Here is a 17,163-nt window from a genome sequence, read left to right as displayed (position 1 = left end):
TTTAAATTTAATTTTACCAGTTATTAAGCACTTTGTTTCAACTCTTGACTCGTGATTTGTTTGTATTTTATTCGCTGTATTCGGATTGTTGCACTAAGAAAGTTAAGAAAAAAAAAAAAAAAAAAAAAAAACGGAAAAGCGCTACTCTTCATTTTTTATTCATGGATCGAGATAAAAAATATCTCATCTTACCCCTAAGAATACGGAATGAAAGAAACTCCACAGCGTTTTTTGTTTTAAAGACTTGCTGCAGAGCTGTCTCTGTTTTTTTATTTTTTCAATCATCAAACTATAAACGAGCTGTACAATATTGAGCTAATTACACAATTTGTGACTTTATAATACATCTATATATGTATTTGTATATTTTTTCAAACGTGTGTGTAACTCTATCACAGGTGACAAATTGAGAGAATACTGTAGCTGTGATTCATCTGCGTATGTGTAATTGTTTTGATGCCAATGGTTTAACGATAGGGTTATTAAATCTGGTTTAATTATTTTTGGCCAACTTTTAAAAAACAGCCAGAAACAGTGTTCCCTTAAATATATTTCAGATTACTTCTAAAAAAAATAATACAATAAAAAATACTATTGATTTCTGTTTAAAAATGTTTTTTCTAAAACATCGACGTACAAAGCGATGCATTTCCTACATCACTGGTCCTAACGATTCGTAGAGGATAGTCGTTTTGTTAGTTATTTTTTTATTTACATAATTGACTACCAGCTTCTGTCGCTATATTCTTCATCTACTGTACACTCGAAACGCTTTCCTTCGACAACAGGCAAAGCAAAATTAATCTGAATATGAAAGCTTTTCATAGCATCGATGAAAATAATTTATCAGCTATTTACATTGAACTTTTAAACATAAAATACTTTTTCAAACTTGGTTTACAAAATAACTTGATCAACCTCTATCTTTTCTTCTAAGTGTTATGGCTACAGACAAATTGCATGTCAGAAATTTCTAACATCAACAATATTAGCGATTCTCGCACGATATTTTTGCGTAACAAATAATACAATCGCAATATGCAGTATAAAGTGGTTATTGTAATACATGTTTTCTCGCTTTTAACTTGATTGTTTTTCTCGGGGGAAAAAAAAAAAAAAAACAGCCAATATCGAAATAAGCAGTGATTTAAGACAAGTGCATTGTTTGGGTTTATGTGTTGAAGCGATAAAATTCGTCAAAAAATCATTTATTTTTCAAATCAGCAACTTGATACTATACTCAAATCGAATTGAAGCTCCGCAAATACGATAAAAGTTGATGTACCTTGATACAAAACAAACTTTTACTTTCATGTAATTATAATATTGACTTTAATAAGAAAGATCTCGACTCGTATAATTACACATAAAATACCTCATGTAGTTATAAATTCTCAAGAAAACATCTGCATTGTGTGCGGCAATAACTGTCCTCATGTATATTGTTTGCAGTAAATTAATTAATTAAATAATAAGCAATGATAGGTTGAGTATTAATTCTAAGCTTCATTAAAATATTTTGATAAACTCCACAATCACTACAGTCATTTATCTAAACACAATTTAACGGTCTCGACATAAGCTTAAAAGACTGATGTACATGAAAATGTTTTCCAAGAGAAAAAAGCCCGATTGTGGGTGAACATCAGGTGTAGATAAAATGGCACAATATGCCATTTGCTGGCTCAGTCAATTATTAATAGGTTTTCAACTAGAGGAATTTTAACGATTTCCCGAGCTATAAAGAAAGCTTTTGGTTTAGTGAGATAAGGTACCTCAGGTTCGAAGTATACCATATCATCATAATTAGAGACTCGGGCCGAGACTGCATTTTTCCAAGACTCAAGCTTCGTATAGATCATTTTTTTCTAAAGATTTATACTTGAAAACTCTAAAAACCAGTGTTGTTACATTATTCTTTTAACAAACGATCCTTATTTGATATCAAATAAATTATTTCAATTAGAGGTATAGAACGATTGCTTGAAAAAAAAAGAGTCAGAATTCAGAGGATTATTCGATTGTAAAAGTTCAAAAATCTTTTCAATTTTCTCATTCCGTTAGAAAACTCATCATTTATCTAAGCTCTACTTGTATAAACCACGTTAAGAGACTCGAAAAGATAACATTCATGCATCTTTCTTGCATTACTTATCAAAATCCTCAAACATATCACGTTGCTACATAGCAAAAAAGAGATAAAGCAAATGGAAAGAAAAATATCCATCCAGTTGAAAGAGACAAAGCAAAACTTTACAGTGCTATCAACCTCGACTTGCATTTGTTCCATCGATCCTGCAACTTTTGACGTTCTTCGAGATGATGATCAGAGAGATTGCGAGTCATACCTCCTGCGCTTGTGGATTTGTGCTTTCGAGGATCGAGATTGGCACCGAGATTCTGCACGCCTTTGGCAATCTTGGAGAAGGGCGAGAGGATTTCTTTGGCGGTAGCGGCAACGGGGGATGTGGTGCCTGCCATATTGGATTTCATGGATTTGAGGGCTGATTCACTTTGTGACGTGCTAATGGACAGCGTGAGGTCTTGCTCGGAAGACGATCGTTTGTTGCCTCCGGTTTGCAGAGTATGACTCTAAAAAAAAAAAAATAAAATTTATAAATACGGAATTTGTAATACCCGGTGAGTTTTAATGTATGCTTCTTTCATACCCCAGAAGGATCTCTAGCACCAGGTACATGACTATCAACTTCGCCAGAAGAGTGGCTGATATTTCTTGACAGATTCAAAGAGGATGGTGGTACCATTTTCTCACTAAATACACTACTAAATGCTTCTCCGACACCCTGAACCGTAATTTCAGGCGTCGATGCGAGATTTCTCTGTGAAGACGAATCCGTGCCATTTAATTTACGATTCGAGGAATCCTGTAGGAAAAAGGTCTCTCAAGAAATATTTTTCTTATTATTCTAACAAATCATCAAAGTTAGTTACCTCATCAGTCAATCCATTAATCGCCAGATTGCTATTACCGGCAGCCGACTGAGCGTTCAACTCTTTTCCAACCTCGTCAACTCCACTATTCTGGACACCCATAATGATTCCGATCGTCGGCGTGTATCCTTCCACCGTATTCGCATCTTGCTGGAAGTCCATTGGTCTATCCGTATGAATGGGGATCATCTCGATTTTTTCCTCCTCATTGGAGCTGCTGTCGTCGTCACTGCTGTTTTTGTCATACATCTCCTTGGCTAATTCACTTTTGCCCAGTGTAAATGATGGCTTTATACCGTCTACGACTTCAGACTTCTTGCCGATGTTCTTAGCAAAATCCATGGATTTTTTTGTGGCGAGACTGTGGCTGAACTTGTTGAGTTTGCTGAACTGCTCCGACATGTTGCTCAAAGCTTTCGTGCCTAAAGAATAAGTTTGAAATTTTTTACTTGTTTTTCAATCTTTACTAATAATTTAAGCATTGCGATACGTACCTACACTTTTCAGAGCATTAAGTTGCGTTTCAGAGACGTTTCTTGTCAACGAAGGGAATGACGTGATATCCAAAAGACCAGTGTGGCCCTTGTTGACATTGACTACCTTGCTCTTCCGCTTGTCAAGCATTACGTTCATGGCCACAGGTACTTTTGCCAAGCCTGCGATCTCCATAGCTACGCACATGGCCTCGGATATAGCTTTTAAAGATTCTAAGCAAAAAAAGTTCAATGCTTTGAGTAAGCTCGAAGCGACATTTAATTTTGTAAAACGTAATGATTTACCTATGGTTTCCTCTTCGGTTTTAATGACTATCGCCATATTGTTGAAGAAGCGCAAATTTGTACTGCGAAACATGTGGAAGTAGCCGACCTCGTGGCCTACCCTGTAATTTATCCTAATGCAGTAGTGGTTCTTGTTTTTGAACCAGGATACCGTATTTTCTGGCTGGCCCAACTCGATAAAAACAATATCGGTCAGTAATACTTTTTGGTAATTCGTCACCTTGTCGATTTGCTCATCGTAATCGGCAATGTAATAACTGTCGCGCGTTAAAATTAAAATACTGTCCATTTCTGTTTCCGTGGGATCACCCGTACTGCAAAAACACATCGGTATGACAAGGATGAAAACAATTTCAAGATATCACATCAATGGCACTGAAATTTTTTTTATGGAGCTGTTCAATGACTTACACAGGATCTGCGTCAATCAGTCCCCAACTGTTGAGAATAGTTTCAGGATCGGGAATCAATAATTTTTTGCAATCTTCTATCAACAATTTGACGTGAATTGCCGTAGCTGCATTGTCTTCCTCGTCCGTTCTTTCTTGGAATTCTTCCTCGCTCACGGCATTACCCAACATCATGTCGATTGAGGCTTGTCGGTAAACGTCCTTGAATCGATTCAGATAATACCTGCCGAGTAATACATTAGCAAATTTATTGATCTTACATTTTCACTACAGCAATAAGGTAAAAATATTACTTGAACAATAAGATTATAGATTAGTTGGAATCAAGTTTCCATTCTATCGTACTTGTTACGTTTTATACACATTCACATTGCGTGCCAAAGCCATGCCTACTGTTTTCGGTAAGCATTATGTTGTTAACTGTCAGTCGATTATACAAGAGGAGATAATAAAAAAAGTCAAACTATTCAACTAATTCGTCAATTGTACAACTAAAAGCAACAGCCTATGTATAGTAGTAGGTATAAGTAAGCCAAGATACAGAAATGAAAAAAAAAGAAGAAAAAAAAAGTCGGCATACGAATGACGAACCTTGCTAAATCATACATGATATTGGCGTAAAGATATTCGGGGTGTGTTGCAAGTTGTAGCTGTATGTTCGGAGGTTTCGCGGGTATGAGCTCGAGGCAGCAGTTATCGATAACGTTTATGTAATGCGACCAATCGTCGTTCAGTTGCTCGAGGTCGATCTTATAACCGAGCAGGACATCAATCGTCGCCTGACGAATGTCGTCCATAAAGTGCTGCTGAATGTATCTAGAGATACACACAAAACTGTTACGAGCTATTTTATTGTGCTTTTTTCCCCCTCATCTATAATTAATTATGTCGCGTGCAATTGAAATAAAACAATGTGTTTGAATCGAAATATCTATGTGCGTATGTTAAATTAGCCGTGACTGCATGGTCGTAGTTGTCTGTTGTAAAAGCAACGTATGTAGATGCATACAATGACGACTAACAAAGTCCATCAACTCACCTGTTTGCCGAATTCATGCCGTCCTTCATCAGTCCCGTAAATTTTCTCTCTCCCGTCCTCGTGTAATCTCCCTGTAATAATCAATCGATAAAATACACAGTTTTCTTCTTTTCTTTTCCCCCATCAATAATAATGAAAAAAACAAACCAACCTTTAATGCATTGGTACCAGCGTACTGTTTGCTAATAATGTCACCATTATTGGCCCACAGCGATTGAAAAGTTTGCCTAATGTTGACAGGCAGCGTACCGTCGGGTGGTATGAGACCGAGCTTCGAGAACTGGATTTCCATAATCGCCTTGCCCAGAGCCGTTTGGACGACGTTGGTTCGATCGAGGCAGTCTATGCAATTGACCCGAAACACACCTTTTTGCATACAAATCGGGCCCTGCCGGTCATGCCAGCAGTAACCCATTTCTGCGATTATGGGGGCCAACGATGACACCAGGATCGAAACGTTTTCAAAGTGCATACCCCGACTGCAAGAAATATTGATTGACAATCACCAACAAGTGAGAAATTTTTAGCAATTGTATGTATAATATATATGCATGTTATGTACCAGTATTCGTGAAAATCAAAGGTCGTGTAGGTGATGTCCGGGTTGTCGTAGTTGAGAACGTGGTTGCAGTAAGCCTCCCAAATGATGCTTTCCTTGCCGCTCTGTTCGACTAGATTGACGACGCACACGGGCCCGTAAGTACTCAGCTCTTCCGTAAAATGCTTCTCAAAGGCAACTTGCGTCTCAGCCTCGTCTGCAGTCGATCATCATCATCATCAAATAATCAAAACGATTGCGTTGCGATAAATTGTATATATAAAAAAAAAGTATCATTTCACCTCGATCTATCCGAGGCGGTGGCTTGTACTTGTATCCCGGCTGCGACCAGTACACCGGCACGCTGCCCCTCACCTGGACAAAGGACACCTGGTGGTCGTGGTACCAGACGAGCTGTTCCGTCTCGACGTAATTGGCGCACTTGCCGTTCTCGTCCACACCTCGTCTCTTGTACCTCGTACCAGCGCGGAATCGACTCCTCCTCGATATGATGGCCAGGTTAAAGATCTCGTGCAACGGCTGGCCATCGAAGCCCACCTCCACCTGGCACTTTTCGATCTGCACGTAGCCCTGGATTATCGGAAGGATCCAACAATTCGCCTCTTGCGTCTGTTTTATTTTGTTTTCAAGACAATGTATTAACATTATTATCCACGTAACAAATAAAGGTGAGGGAGGCTGAATCGTCTTACGTTCAAGTTGATGATGTCCTGGAGCATAAACTTGTTCCAGAAGAAGCGGTCGTCGACCGTCTGCCAGTTGGGAAGGTGTTGGTCGCTTTCCTTGGCGCAGAGCCTCTGGAGGCTGTTGGTGATGTCCCTCGTCCGGCAGAAGAAAAACGAGTCCGTCTCGGTGAAGACCTTGTGCAGTTCGTCGATGATCCTCCTCTCGAACCTCTCCCTGTCCTTGACGCCCGTTCTCTTGGTGACGCTCGACTTGACCTGGGACGTGGCCAACGCGGCCGCCTGCTGGGTCGTGTTCTTGATGGTGTTGGTGGCGCTCTTGATGGTGCCCCAGGTCTTGGCAAAACCGGCCTTTTGGGCGTCGAAGAGCCCGACCCCGGAGCTGGGTTTCTTCTTGATGGGGGCGTGCTGGTGCTTGGGGCACGGCTGCAGCCCGATGTCGAAGTTCTCCGAGCCGAGGTGCAGGAAAGCGACGGACTTGATCTTGTGGACCACGTGGCCGCCCTGGAGCTCGCCGGCCGGTGACGTTTCCTTGATGAGCATCAGCCGGGTCTCCAGCACCTGGGACTGCTCGATCTTACCGATCAGCCCGTGGAACAGGCCCAAACACTCGAGCTCCACCGCACTCGCCCATTCCCAGTCTGGAAAATACAGTATTGGTCAATGTGTGCGTCGTTACTAACTTTTTTGTTTTTCTGATTTTTTTATTACACTCTATCTCCGTAATATTAATCGGTGCAAGTATACAGCAATTTTTTTTCTATCGCTCGATCAACGATTGAAATTTTTATCGTTAATCACCATTGCGATAACTAATTATTATACGTTAAATATTAAATCGTTAATCGTTGATCATGATATTTTTTCAATCCTGTTTGTCAATTGTATTCCGTCGAGTTTTTAAATAATCATACATCATTGTATATTTTTTTCGGAGCAATCCAAAAACCTAGTTGCTAGAATCAAAGTCAAAATAAAGTGAATACAAAAATCGTGGGTATTAATTTTTTTTTTTTTTTTTTTTTTTACAACTTTTAATAAAAAATGTTTTAACAATATTTTCAATGCAGTCTTTATTGGACTCAAACGCAAAATAGAAAAATTCGTTGATCCTAAAACAACAAGCTTCGAACAAGATATTATTTTCTCCCCATTACAAGGCCAAAAACAAGTTGTTATAGATGTACAGTTGTGCACCAGCAGCGAGAATCGTTGGCGTGCTTTTAACGCAAAAACGTAACTTTGAGAGCATAGATTAAGCTTTATATTAAAAATTAAATTTAAAAAAATGCATAAACCGTATGTATAGATAATAACGCAGTTCTTCGTGTCTATAGACAATAATAATCCATACACAAGTCGTATACTTATAATTCCACCTAACAGTGCTTCGCTTCTTCTTTGGCTCCTTGAACTGAATTTATTTAGGAAATGTCTGCATTATGTATACACAATCGTCGTGCAAGTATACTTACATACTGCGATGACGCTATCTAGATTTGAAAACGTTGCGGCTTAATGGAATTTCGGTGCTTTTGCGGCACACTCTGTCATTTATGTATACAAAACGTCTTTCGCATTCTTTTACTCGCATACATGTATAGCGATTGTGGGAGGGGAATGAGGTACCTGTAGGAGTATTACCCATATTCAAGATAGAAGAAAGTTATTCAGCGCTATAACGCGCGAATCTGCATGTTCGTTCTTTATTCATGAGCCATGCACTCTGTCTCGGATTCTGATGAATTTGAAACTCGTAGAAAATGGCCCCTCACAAATACGCGCACAATTTGAGTTTTTTTTCCCCTATTCTTTCCAACCCAAGGATAAATCGATCGATGGAAAATAGGAAAAAACCAAAATTTATATATATATTTTTTCCATCCCAAATAAAATTCTTCGAAGCCAAATTATAAAATTCTCGTGGCAAAGAAATTTCCTTTATCGCGACAAGTACAACAACAGCATTATGCGGCAAGTCGCACGAAAGAACGCGTGCACACTGCGGTTCATCGAAATGATGACTTTAAACACGAAAAGAAAGTTTCGCACTATAGCTTGGATTATAATTATCCGTTTGTAAAAAAAAAAAAGTCGATTAAAATGAATGATCCTGTATTTACATGTATAGCTCTCAAACCGTTCGAGCTCATCGATCGGTATCCCAATTAAAAAGCCAAAACTCGGTCTATCATTAATAAACACACGACGCGTAAAAAAAAAAAAAAAAAAAAATAGATCCCACTGCCGGTGTCCACAAAACTCTTTTCTCACCCAACAAATGTGCTTGGCGGTGTATGGATTATCGATTGACCCAATTGTGATCCCTCGATCGAGAAAAAAACCAACTCTCGCAGGGGAAAACACATCATCCCCAAAGGATCGACCTTTTCTTTTTCCACTCTAATACAAAAAATCAATCAAACTCGCGTGTCCGCGTATATATTTATAAGCTTTTCGATTTCTTTCTCTCAATTCCTCGGACGCAGTGACGCGATGGATGCGCTGTAAAGAGAAAAAATTGCGAGATCCAAGAATAGACGTGCAATAACTTGAAAGGGGCAGCGTCGAAGCGAGTATATCGTCCCACTAGTCTCGCTATCATATCACAGGTTTTTTTTTTTTTTTTCAATACCGATTTCGATACGCGGGCCTAATCGCGCGTTGCTCAATTTTTCAGGCGCGCGCTAAATCCCGGGCTCCTCGAGAACTTTCGCTGGCCCATATATATATATATACACGTGAATAACGACAAGTTCGCCCGAGGGGTTTGGGTGCGAGGGAAAAACAACCGTAAGGGCAATGGGCTTTATTTCCGCTCCGAATTGCCTGTCCCAAAAACAACGCGGTGTAAATTATTCATTGGCTTGGTTACTTACTTATTATTACCGCCGTTAGTGCACGCGCGTTGCGTGAATCGGCGGTTAGGGAAAATCGAAGTTTATTCGTCGGGGAACGTAAGTATAATAGAAATAATCGTGTGTGCGTATGTGATATGACACGGAGGGGGGTGAAAGACCTACTTTTATTTTTTCATAAAAATATCGTTAGTGTGTGGGTAACTTTGAATTTTTCATTAGGTCAGATATTTATAACACGAGAGAGAGAAGGGGTTTTTATATTAATTTTTTTTTTTTTCCAATACGCCTTCTTCGACTTTGAAAAAAGAAATTTTACATATTAAAAAAGGTTGGCAGTAATACACAGAGTTCATCTCGCGCTATGTCGACGTTTAAGGTCACAGCACATGTTATTTCTATATTAAGCCCTTGTAAGGTATCTTCTGGAAAATAAATGTGTATAATCTATTAGGTTGCGTCTATCAATGATATCTTGTCGCTTTGATTAAAATTTACTGATAAACGCGAGAAAATTTTACGGATGTGAAGATAATTTTAATCTTGATTCTAACATGTATTATTACTTTTCAAGGCAAACACAAAATTCCCAAATAAAGAATTATGTAGGAATTGAAAAAGCTAAATTTTGCGGAGAAGGTCCGTAATTTATATTATTAAAAAAGAAAAAAAACACTATTCTCGCTGCTATTCATTATAAATAAACACATTCGTCATTATTATTATTATACATAATCACATAAAGAAATAATAATGCTTTTTTACATTGGACAAAATAAAAAATTTCATTTCTTCTATTAAAATAATGCAGTTGTTAAAAAAAAGGAAAAAATCGTTTTGTCCATTTCGTGAAATACTCATCTCTTTCCTAAATGAAGAGATAAAGTCAATTATGTCAAATGGTTACAAGCAAGCACAAAAATAGGTATTAACAACGGTTCAATAAAAACTGGTGGGGAAAAAAAAAAATAAGTCAATGAAAAGTAAAGGCAGGCGAATTCTTCCCCTTCTTTCTCCACCAGCATCAACAATCGCGAATCAAGTATAACTCGTAATGCAATAGCAGTCTGTTGACTCCAGCAACAAGCGTGTGACAGCGAAAATCGAAACCAAACAGCTATTGTCGCAACTCCACAGACACCCACGCAATCATCATTCACAATTAGCCATTATTCTTATCGCGTATGAACACGAGTGTCAAGTGCTACAACGAATCATTGGCATATAAACATCCTGCCTTCTCACTATATTTAATCATGACTATAAATTTTTTTTGCTCCCTGCATGTATACAGGATCTTGTGCCTGTCTCTCAACTTTCATAAAAGTAAAAGATTAAAGATAATAATCATCACTGACAATCAAAACAACAAAAGAGCAAAGACATGGTAATGTATGTTTGACAGCTGATGATGACGTGACGATAATCATTGGGAGGAGACGGAGATTCGTATGGTGACAACAAAGCACGTCATAATACTTATATATTATGTGCTGTGTATGTAATACTTTACCCGATTTGGCCGCAAACTCGCCAGTCTGTTTGTCCCACCAGAGGCTGTGTCCCTCCTTCACGAGGATAAAGTGCGTGTCGCTGCGGAAGAGCTCCATCTCGTCGCCCTTGATGACTCCACCGACGCCTCCAGTTTGCTCATCAATGACACAACCCTGCACCCAACGGCAACAAATAACTGCGGAATACTACTGCCTCCCTTTACTATATACGTGTAATGTTTTGGATGATCCCAATAAGTATACAGGACACTGCAGAATGGGCAATCCAGGAACACAACAAACGCGTTATCACTTTGTACTCCAATTCCAAACTAAACAACTCATCCCTTCGATCTCTGGACTCTGAACTCCGAAATGCTTCTGCTCAGCTCACTTTCACCTGACAAATGCATATAGAACATTTGACAAAGCGATTTTACTGCCCCCTATCACCTCTAGGGTAAAGCTTTCAAGTGCGTGAGCAGCGTGTGTGAGTGCAGCTAACCTTACCTTAGAGCAGAAAAAAGAGCTATATAGTTTACATATAAACAAATAATCCCACTCTGGCAGAAGAAGTGCACCGTTACCGTTGTCGTGTAGGAGGTTGAAAGCAAGACACGTGTGAGCGTCGTTTAGAAGCAAAGGTTCCGGTAACTAGTTGTCATGATGACAACGATAAAGGACCTCAACGTCGCGAGGAAGGCCCTAATGGTGTCACTGGGGGACAAATCCAAGACCTATTTTGATAAAATGAGGTTATGGTTCCAAATGAAGTCAACAAAGGAGGAGTTCGATGCCGAGGCCCGGTCGATGATGACCGAGGATCAGGTGCATCTTCACAACGAGTTTTTACTTTGTTTGTTTAATAAAGTGCGTGGTCTTGTTATCTCTGCTCCTCCAACGAGGATGGCCCACAAAGTAAGCAACGGCAGCAACAGTAACATGAACAACAGTAACAGCAACAGTAATGGCAACAACAACAGCGGTAGTCTATTGAGCAAAACTGGAGGATGTGTATCCCTTAAGAGGAAGTACAAGTCCGACAACGCTAATTTCGAGCCTGCAGACGTTTACGCTGAGGTACTTAGTCAAGTGTCCTCCCCCGTTGGTGACGAGCCCGTAGGTGCAAACAGATCGAGCGCTCAGGAGCTGATCTTGCCAGATCGCACCTTTGTTCTAGCCAGATTGATGCTCGCAGCCTGGGAGAACAATATGGATGGTGCCGAGGACAGTACAGCTCACATAATCATTGCTGCAACGCACATCTTTCTCAAAAACATTCTCACGGCAATGATGACTAGGCGCAAAGGATTCCAGGTGAGGGATGGCTCGTTCATCTACAATATAGGTGAGCCCGTGCCTAGCTCGTGGAAGAGAAACACTTCTGTTTTGCATCAAGAGGCCAAGTTCGCCAATCCAACTATGGTGGTAGATCCTGTGGGCCAAATGCCAAAAATGAAGATGAGCATAGAGGAAGCGGAGCAAGCAACGGCTTTTGCCTTGGGCTGCGCAGAACAGAGGCTAGAACCACCGCTGCCGCCCCTTGGAATCGTCGATTTGCAGAAGACTCTGAGGATGCACAAGAATCTCGTGAAAAATCACATGATTTATGCCACTAATTGCGAAAGATTATTTACATTTAATACTCATCCTACAGCAGAGGAAGTCGAGGCACAAAAACTTTTAACTTGATCATGTTACTTGTTATGAATTTTTGTGTGGTGTACATGAATATACTGTGTAAAATTGTGTTAGTTTTTATTGGTAGTTTTATTTTTTTGAATAAATTGTTATCTATTTTTAAATCAACAGTAGTTGATGTATTTATTTACAATTTATAAGGTTACCGTCTTTGAAACCTCGTTTTCTTGACTAGTAAATTGGAGAAGTATAATAAAAACAAAGTTTTATATTAAATATACTTTATATTTTCGTTACTTGAAAAAATGTAGTTGTATACAGTAGAAGCAATAGGTATTTACAATATATTTGTTTTTTTCATCGTATTATCGACATACTCTTGCTGGATGTTTAAAAAAGTTGTTAAAACTAAATATTATAAATCTAGAAATTGTTGAAGGACTCTATTAGTTTTTTGTGTCGGTGTTGAAAAAGAAAAAAAAGAAAACAATTCCAATGAATATCACATAAATATTTTCTACCAAAAGTTGTTACATGCATTTCAAAATCAACACATGAAAATTGAAACGTGAAATTATTACAATCACATATACTTGTTGGTTTATGCCTTATGACTAATGCTTAAAAATTAAAAAAAAACCTTATTGCTTTCACAGCCAGATTTATGTTTGACTTGGAGGGTCAGTCCTTTCAGTTCGTTTGCTTTTTTTGCATTTTTTATGCATTGACCTGTACTCTTCCCATTTTCTGTGATTTAGGACTTGAAAATCATCTAATTCAGCGATCGCCTCTAAATACTTGGACAACTTAAGAAGTTCTCTGTCAGTATTTCTATTCAAGTGTGCTTGTTTGAAGGCCTTAATTCTAAGACCTGACTGTGGGTTCATGATGAAATTTCTCCTGATGTCGTCAAACATAATTGTGTTTTTAGCAGAAAACTGCTTGTACTTTCCCCATATAACACCAAGTGGCTTTACATCCACGACACCATACTTAGGGGTGTGAACGGAAATCATAGCAAGAGAGTCTACATGAAAAGCAATTTTATAGTTTGGATTATTAGTTACTCCTAATAGTCTCATTTTCTCATTAATCCACTTCATGCTGGTGGCAGACCAGATAACAATATCATAGTTTTTGTAAGCACTTGTGAGGAACTCGTGTAAGTACGGTCTCATCAGTTCAATTCCCGATTCTGCAACAGATCTGTGATCAAAGAGGGTGTAATCAATGTCTAAAACCAAGAGTTTTTTTCCCTCTCTGAGTGGACTAAGTTCTTCAATCTTGTAAGTCTCAATTCTCTTTTGTATCTTAGCAAGGTAGATTTCAGCCTTTTCGATTTCCACCTCCTCCTCTTCAATATCCAAATCATTTATGACTTCTGGCATATTTTCTGGAGCCTGACTTACCTCAGCTATGTCCTCTTCTCGTGAGCCCATCATCATGAGTTTAAAACCTTGTTTCAAGCCCAACTGACTTATAATGTCATTGTCCTGTGCAGCTTTACCTAATTGATAACAAAAAAGTATACTTCAATGCAACTATCTAGATTACATACTGGAGTTTAGGTAATGTGTCATGAAAACTAATCAAGTGAACAAAATATGTAAATAAGTTGATCCAAGCACCATTATCTCACTCTATACGATGTGTATACAGAATAATTAAAAAAAAGTGTAAAATCAACAAAATTTGCATAAAGTAATAATAAGAGAATTAATCACGAAAAAAAAAAAAAAAAAAAAAAAAGAAATTAGTTTAGTAAACAAATCTTAACCTTTAAATTTGAGATTGAGAAGTTTCTGCCTCTCGGGCCTAACTCCGGTGAGTTTGTGTATTTTGTTCTTGAGGGAGAGGACAGTATCATTTTCCTCGATGTCAGTGATCGGGTACTCCTCGCCGCTCCACTTGACAGTGATTTTATTCTCCATTGTCTGTAAGTTTGGAGTTGAGATCTAGTATATTAGTATTTGCTCTTTGAGTGCGCGACGCGCGTGTATACTCTGTAGGGCGTACGAAACACTAAAATAAATGTTGTGTATAAATACGGGGTATCGTCTTCAAAAGTCCTCAATCGTCCAGTCTTGATCAGAAGGGGGATAAAATAATTAATGCCTTGATGGGGTTATATTATATATTTTCTCTCCCAGAGATGCCCGGGATGTATCTTGTCCGCTACGTAAAAATAAGATACATTTCTGTTATCTTTTGATCTTGTATTTATCTTTTTATTTCGTATGAGTATGAGCTTGTTGTTGATGTTGGTTAGATGGCGCTGTAACGCCGAAATGATGTATTTTTTTTTTTTACTTTCGTTGGCAAATCATTTTTCAGATGTGGTGAATGGCAATTTTTTGAGGATTTTTTGAATATAATCTTATTGGTGACTTTATGGCTATTTTTCCGTAGTATTTACTATGTATCAAAGTGACAAGTGACGCATTGTGTGCACACAGCAAATGTAACTATTTCATACAATAACTATGGTGGAATTCTTTATTTATGATGAGGTTATCAAGAAAAACAGGCCGGTAGAAAACATCAAATTAAATTTAAAAAAATAAATGGATGTTTTTTTAAAGAAAAGTTCAAATTTCGAATGGAACCTAATTTAGAATTCTTCAGTTAACGACTCGATTAAAACAATTTCCAAGTACATACATCATCAAAGACTAACTGAAGATAAATAAAAATTCCGAAATAGTATGTATCAAAAACAGATCGGGTAAGTATATATACTTAGATATTATCAAAGTTTTTACCTTTCACTAGTTAGCCATTACATTGATGACGCATATACTTGCAAAAAAGAATGGTTCTGTTTTTATGAAGTCGTTAACTGAAGAATTATAATTTGCGTGCAATACGAAATCGTAATTTTTCCTAAAAAAGAAGAGTCACCAAGTACACATTTTTTAACTGTATAAAAATAAATATACTGGAAGACGCACACTTATGAAATTATTATTCAGCTGCAAGCCGTTTTTTTGATTATCATATACTGATTGCTATTAAAAAATGTAAAAATGAAACTAGAAAGAATATATATTTGTTACTGATAAATTACATTAGAATTTCGATTTAAATCGCTTGAGTCGCAGCTTCCATAGTTTTATTAATTATTTAGTTAAAATCTCCATTATGTTATAAAATTATGTGCACTGATTGTCATCTGGAGTTATCATTGTCACTTACTATATGTTCATCTAAATTTTTACTATGTCATACACTCGTTGAACATTAACATTATAGTTATATTTTTAGCAGTAAATATTCGCATGTCCAATGCATGATAGTAGTCACAATCATCGTATACTTTTTATAACATGTTAGTGTTTGTTAATTAGCTGAAAAATGTTGTGCTGTTGGAGTCAATTTACACGACAGTTGTTGGCGATTTTTGGCGACCACTTATGTCATTACTATGTCAGATGGCGACCTCCTGATTGTCACCCTGAAATAACACTCACACTTTGATTTTATGTTATTTTACAAGAACTCATATATTTTACGTACCAGTGGTTAATAAATTATTTTCTGCCTGTAAATTTCTTCAAAGTTGTTTTCTTACAACGTTTTTCGAATTAAAACTCAAAATTTATGAAATTTGCAGAAGATGCGACAAATGTATACTCAATTGTCATTACATTAACTTTTGACGGCTATGATGACAAGTAACTTTATTTTAATCGTTTGTGCAGCCCATTCGATTGTTATTCAATTGCTTGTACCCATCGTGATTGCAACTGCCGATATAATACTACTGATATGAAAAAAACGAATAGTATATACTATAAGCATGTAATGTGTGCAATGCGTTGCAACTGTACGAGATATATTGTACCTGCAATTATATTTATGTATAATACTGCACAATGTACGATGTTCAACGAGCTCATTACTTGGTGGAAAAATTTGCAGTTTAAAGGATATTAGAGGATGGGGCAGGTACTATGAAGTTACTTGAATAAAGTATAGATTGATAAAAAATGTCTAGCATCAATGAAAATTAGCACTTTTAATTTAGGCCGGCATTTGTTGCCGAAATTTTGTGGACAACCGAGTACAGGTTTAGTTTGCTTGGTAATTTGTTATTTTTATTTTTCTCAGAATGAAATAGCAAGTTTGATTAAATCGATCTTCGCTCAAGTGCCACTTCATCGAAGCATATCGAAGAATACTATGAGAACGTATATGAAGAAAAAAACTTCACTACAAACGTACCAAGATAACATGTTTTTTTAATTAAATTGTTTGGAAAAGATATAACTTTTTTTTACTGCCACATAAATGACTTCTACAGCTAAAAAAGTCATTATTAGTCAATCTTAAAGATATGTATGGAACTTAACTATGAGTAATTAAAATCTCGTTAGGTACATACTTATAAACGTATGAACTCATTACAAAATACTTTGGTGCTTCATTTATACAGTAGCTTTCGGAGGTATACTTTTTAAACAAAGAAAATTTACCACAATCTTCGCAAGTGGAGAAAGACATTTGATAGTTTATTACTTCAAGTTGACTAGATAATTTCCGGTGGGGCACATTATTGCGAGCTTATCATCTCTCGCCAACGCCTCGATACAATTCACGTGATCTCGCGACATATCTCATCCGAACCCCGCCCAAGTCGAATAATATAAATATGAGGTCAAATACTTTCAGGCACAGTCCACAAACTGCAAAGCGACAGGTACAGTAAGTATACTTTTAACATACGTGATACACTTTTCTTTGTAATTT

General features: G+C 37.5%; 3 protein-coding genes across 5 annotated transcripts; 1 reads left to right on the top strand and 2 right to left on the bottom strand.

Moving 5' to 3' along the window:
* Positions 1 to 1,203: 1,203 nt before the first annotated feature.
* Positions 1,204 to 11,157, bottom strand: sp3 (phosphatidylinositide phosphatase spermathreecae). 3 transcript variants are annotated; one of them, XM_089590258.1, is made up of 13 exons: positions 10,794 to 11,157; positions 6,432 to 7,063; positions 6,021 to 6,348; positions 5,743 to 5,935; positions 5,332 to 5,659; positions 5,181 to 5,251; positions 4,733 to 4,957; positions 4,143 to 4,364; positions 3,732 to 4,045; positions 3,447 to 3,659; positions 2,953 to 3,374; positions 2,670 to 2,885; positions 1,204 to 2,592 (listed from the first exon to the last, which is right to left on the bottom strand). In XM_089590258.1, the coding sequence occupies exons 1-13, from the start codon at positions 10,888 to 10,890 to the stop codon at positions 2,254 to 2,256; spliced, it is 3,600 nt and encodes a 1,199-aa protein (XP_089446384.1). In that variant the 5' UTR covers positions 10,891 to 11,157; the 3' UTR covers positions 1,204 to 2,253. The 3 variants fall into 3 exon arrangements, with proteins under 3 accessions (XP_089446384.1, XP_089446385.1, XP_014219978.2); XM_089590259.1 differs by having other exon boundaries at positions 2,998 to 3,374; XM_014364492.3 differs by lacking the exon at positions 4,733 to 4,957.
* Positions 11,158 to 11,347: 190 nt separating this feature from the next.
* Positions 11,348 to 12,599, top strand: LOC106647976 (transcriptional adapter 1). The gene is made up of 2 exons (XM_089590309.1): positions 11,348 to 11,737; positions 11,783 to 12,599. The coding sequence occupies exons 1-2, from the start codon at positions 11,437 to 11,439 to the stop codon at positions 12,463 to 12,465; spliced, it is 984 nt and encodes a 327-aa protein (XP_089446435.1). The 5' UTR covers positions 11,348 to 11,436; the 3' UTR covers positions 12,466 to 12,599.
* A 131-nt stretch (positions 12,600 to 12,730) lies between these two features.
* Ublcp1 (Ubiquitin-like domain-containing C-terminal domain phosphatase 1) lies at positions 12,731 to 14,567 on the bottom strand. Its single transcript, XM_014364573.2, has 3 exons — positions 14,463 to 14,567; positions 14,192 to 14,348; positions 12,731 to 13,921 (listed from the first exon to the last, which is right to left on the bottom strand). Exons 2-3 carry the CDS (start codon positions 14,343 to 14,345, stop codon positions 13,077 to 13,079), a joined length of 999 nt encoding a protein of 332 aa, XP_014220059.1. The 5' UTR covers positions 14,346 to 14,348; positions 14,463 to 14,567; the 3' UTR covers positions 12,731 to 13,076.
* Positions 14,568 to 17,163: the final 2,596 nt, after the last annotated feature.

Source organism: Copidosoma floridanum, unplaced genomic scaffold (genome assembly GCF_036245765.1).
Source record: "Copidosoma floridanum isolate Cflo_tuat_1 unplaced genomic scaffold, Cflo_Japanese_pri ptg000012l, whole genome shotgun sequence".
Taxonomy (NCBI): Eukaryota; Metazoa; Arthropoda; class Insecta; order Hymenoptera; family Encyrtidae; genus Copidosoma; species Copidosoma floridanum.
Note: the sequence above shows the minus strand (reverse complement) of the source record. Positions and strands in the feature narration are given on the sequence as shown.

Excerpts from the sequence above, each read along its gene's own strand:
- sp3 (XM_089590258.1), bottom strand. The coding sequence starts at position 10,890 with ATGGAGCTCTTCCGCAGCGACACGCACTTTATCCTCGTGAAGGAGGGA. Across the intron at positions 5,936-6,020 it reads ACCGCCTCGGATAGATCGAG|ACGAGGCTGAGACGCAAGTT; the intron begins GTGAAATGATAC and ends GATCGACTGCAG. Across the intron at positions 3,660-3,731 it reads AACCGAAGAGGAAACCATAG|AATCTTTAAAAGCTATATCC; the intron begins GTAAATCATTAC and ends TTTTTTGCTTAG.
- LOC106647976 (XM_089590309.1), top strand. The coding sequence starts at position 11,437 with ATGATGACAACGATAAAGGACCTCAACGTCGCGAGGAAGGCCCTAATG. Across the intron at positions 11,738-11,782 it reads GAACAACAGTAACAGCAACA|GATGTGTATCCCTTAAGAGG; the intron begins GTAATGGCAACA and ends GCAAAACTGGAG.
- Ublcp1 (XM_014364573.2), bottom strand. The coding sequence starts at position 14,345 with ATGGAGAATAAAATCACTGTCAAGTGGAGCGGCGAGGAGTACCCGATC. Across the intron at positions 13,922-14,191 it reads TCTCAATCTCAAATTTAAAG|GTAAAGCTGCACAGGACAAT; the intron begins GTTAAGATTTGT and ends GTTATCAATTAG.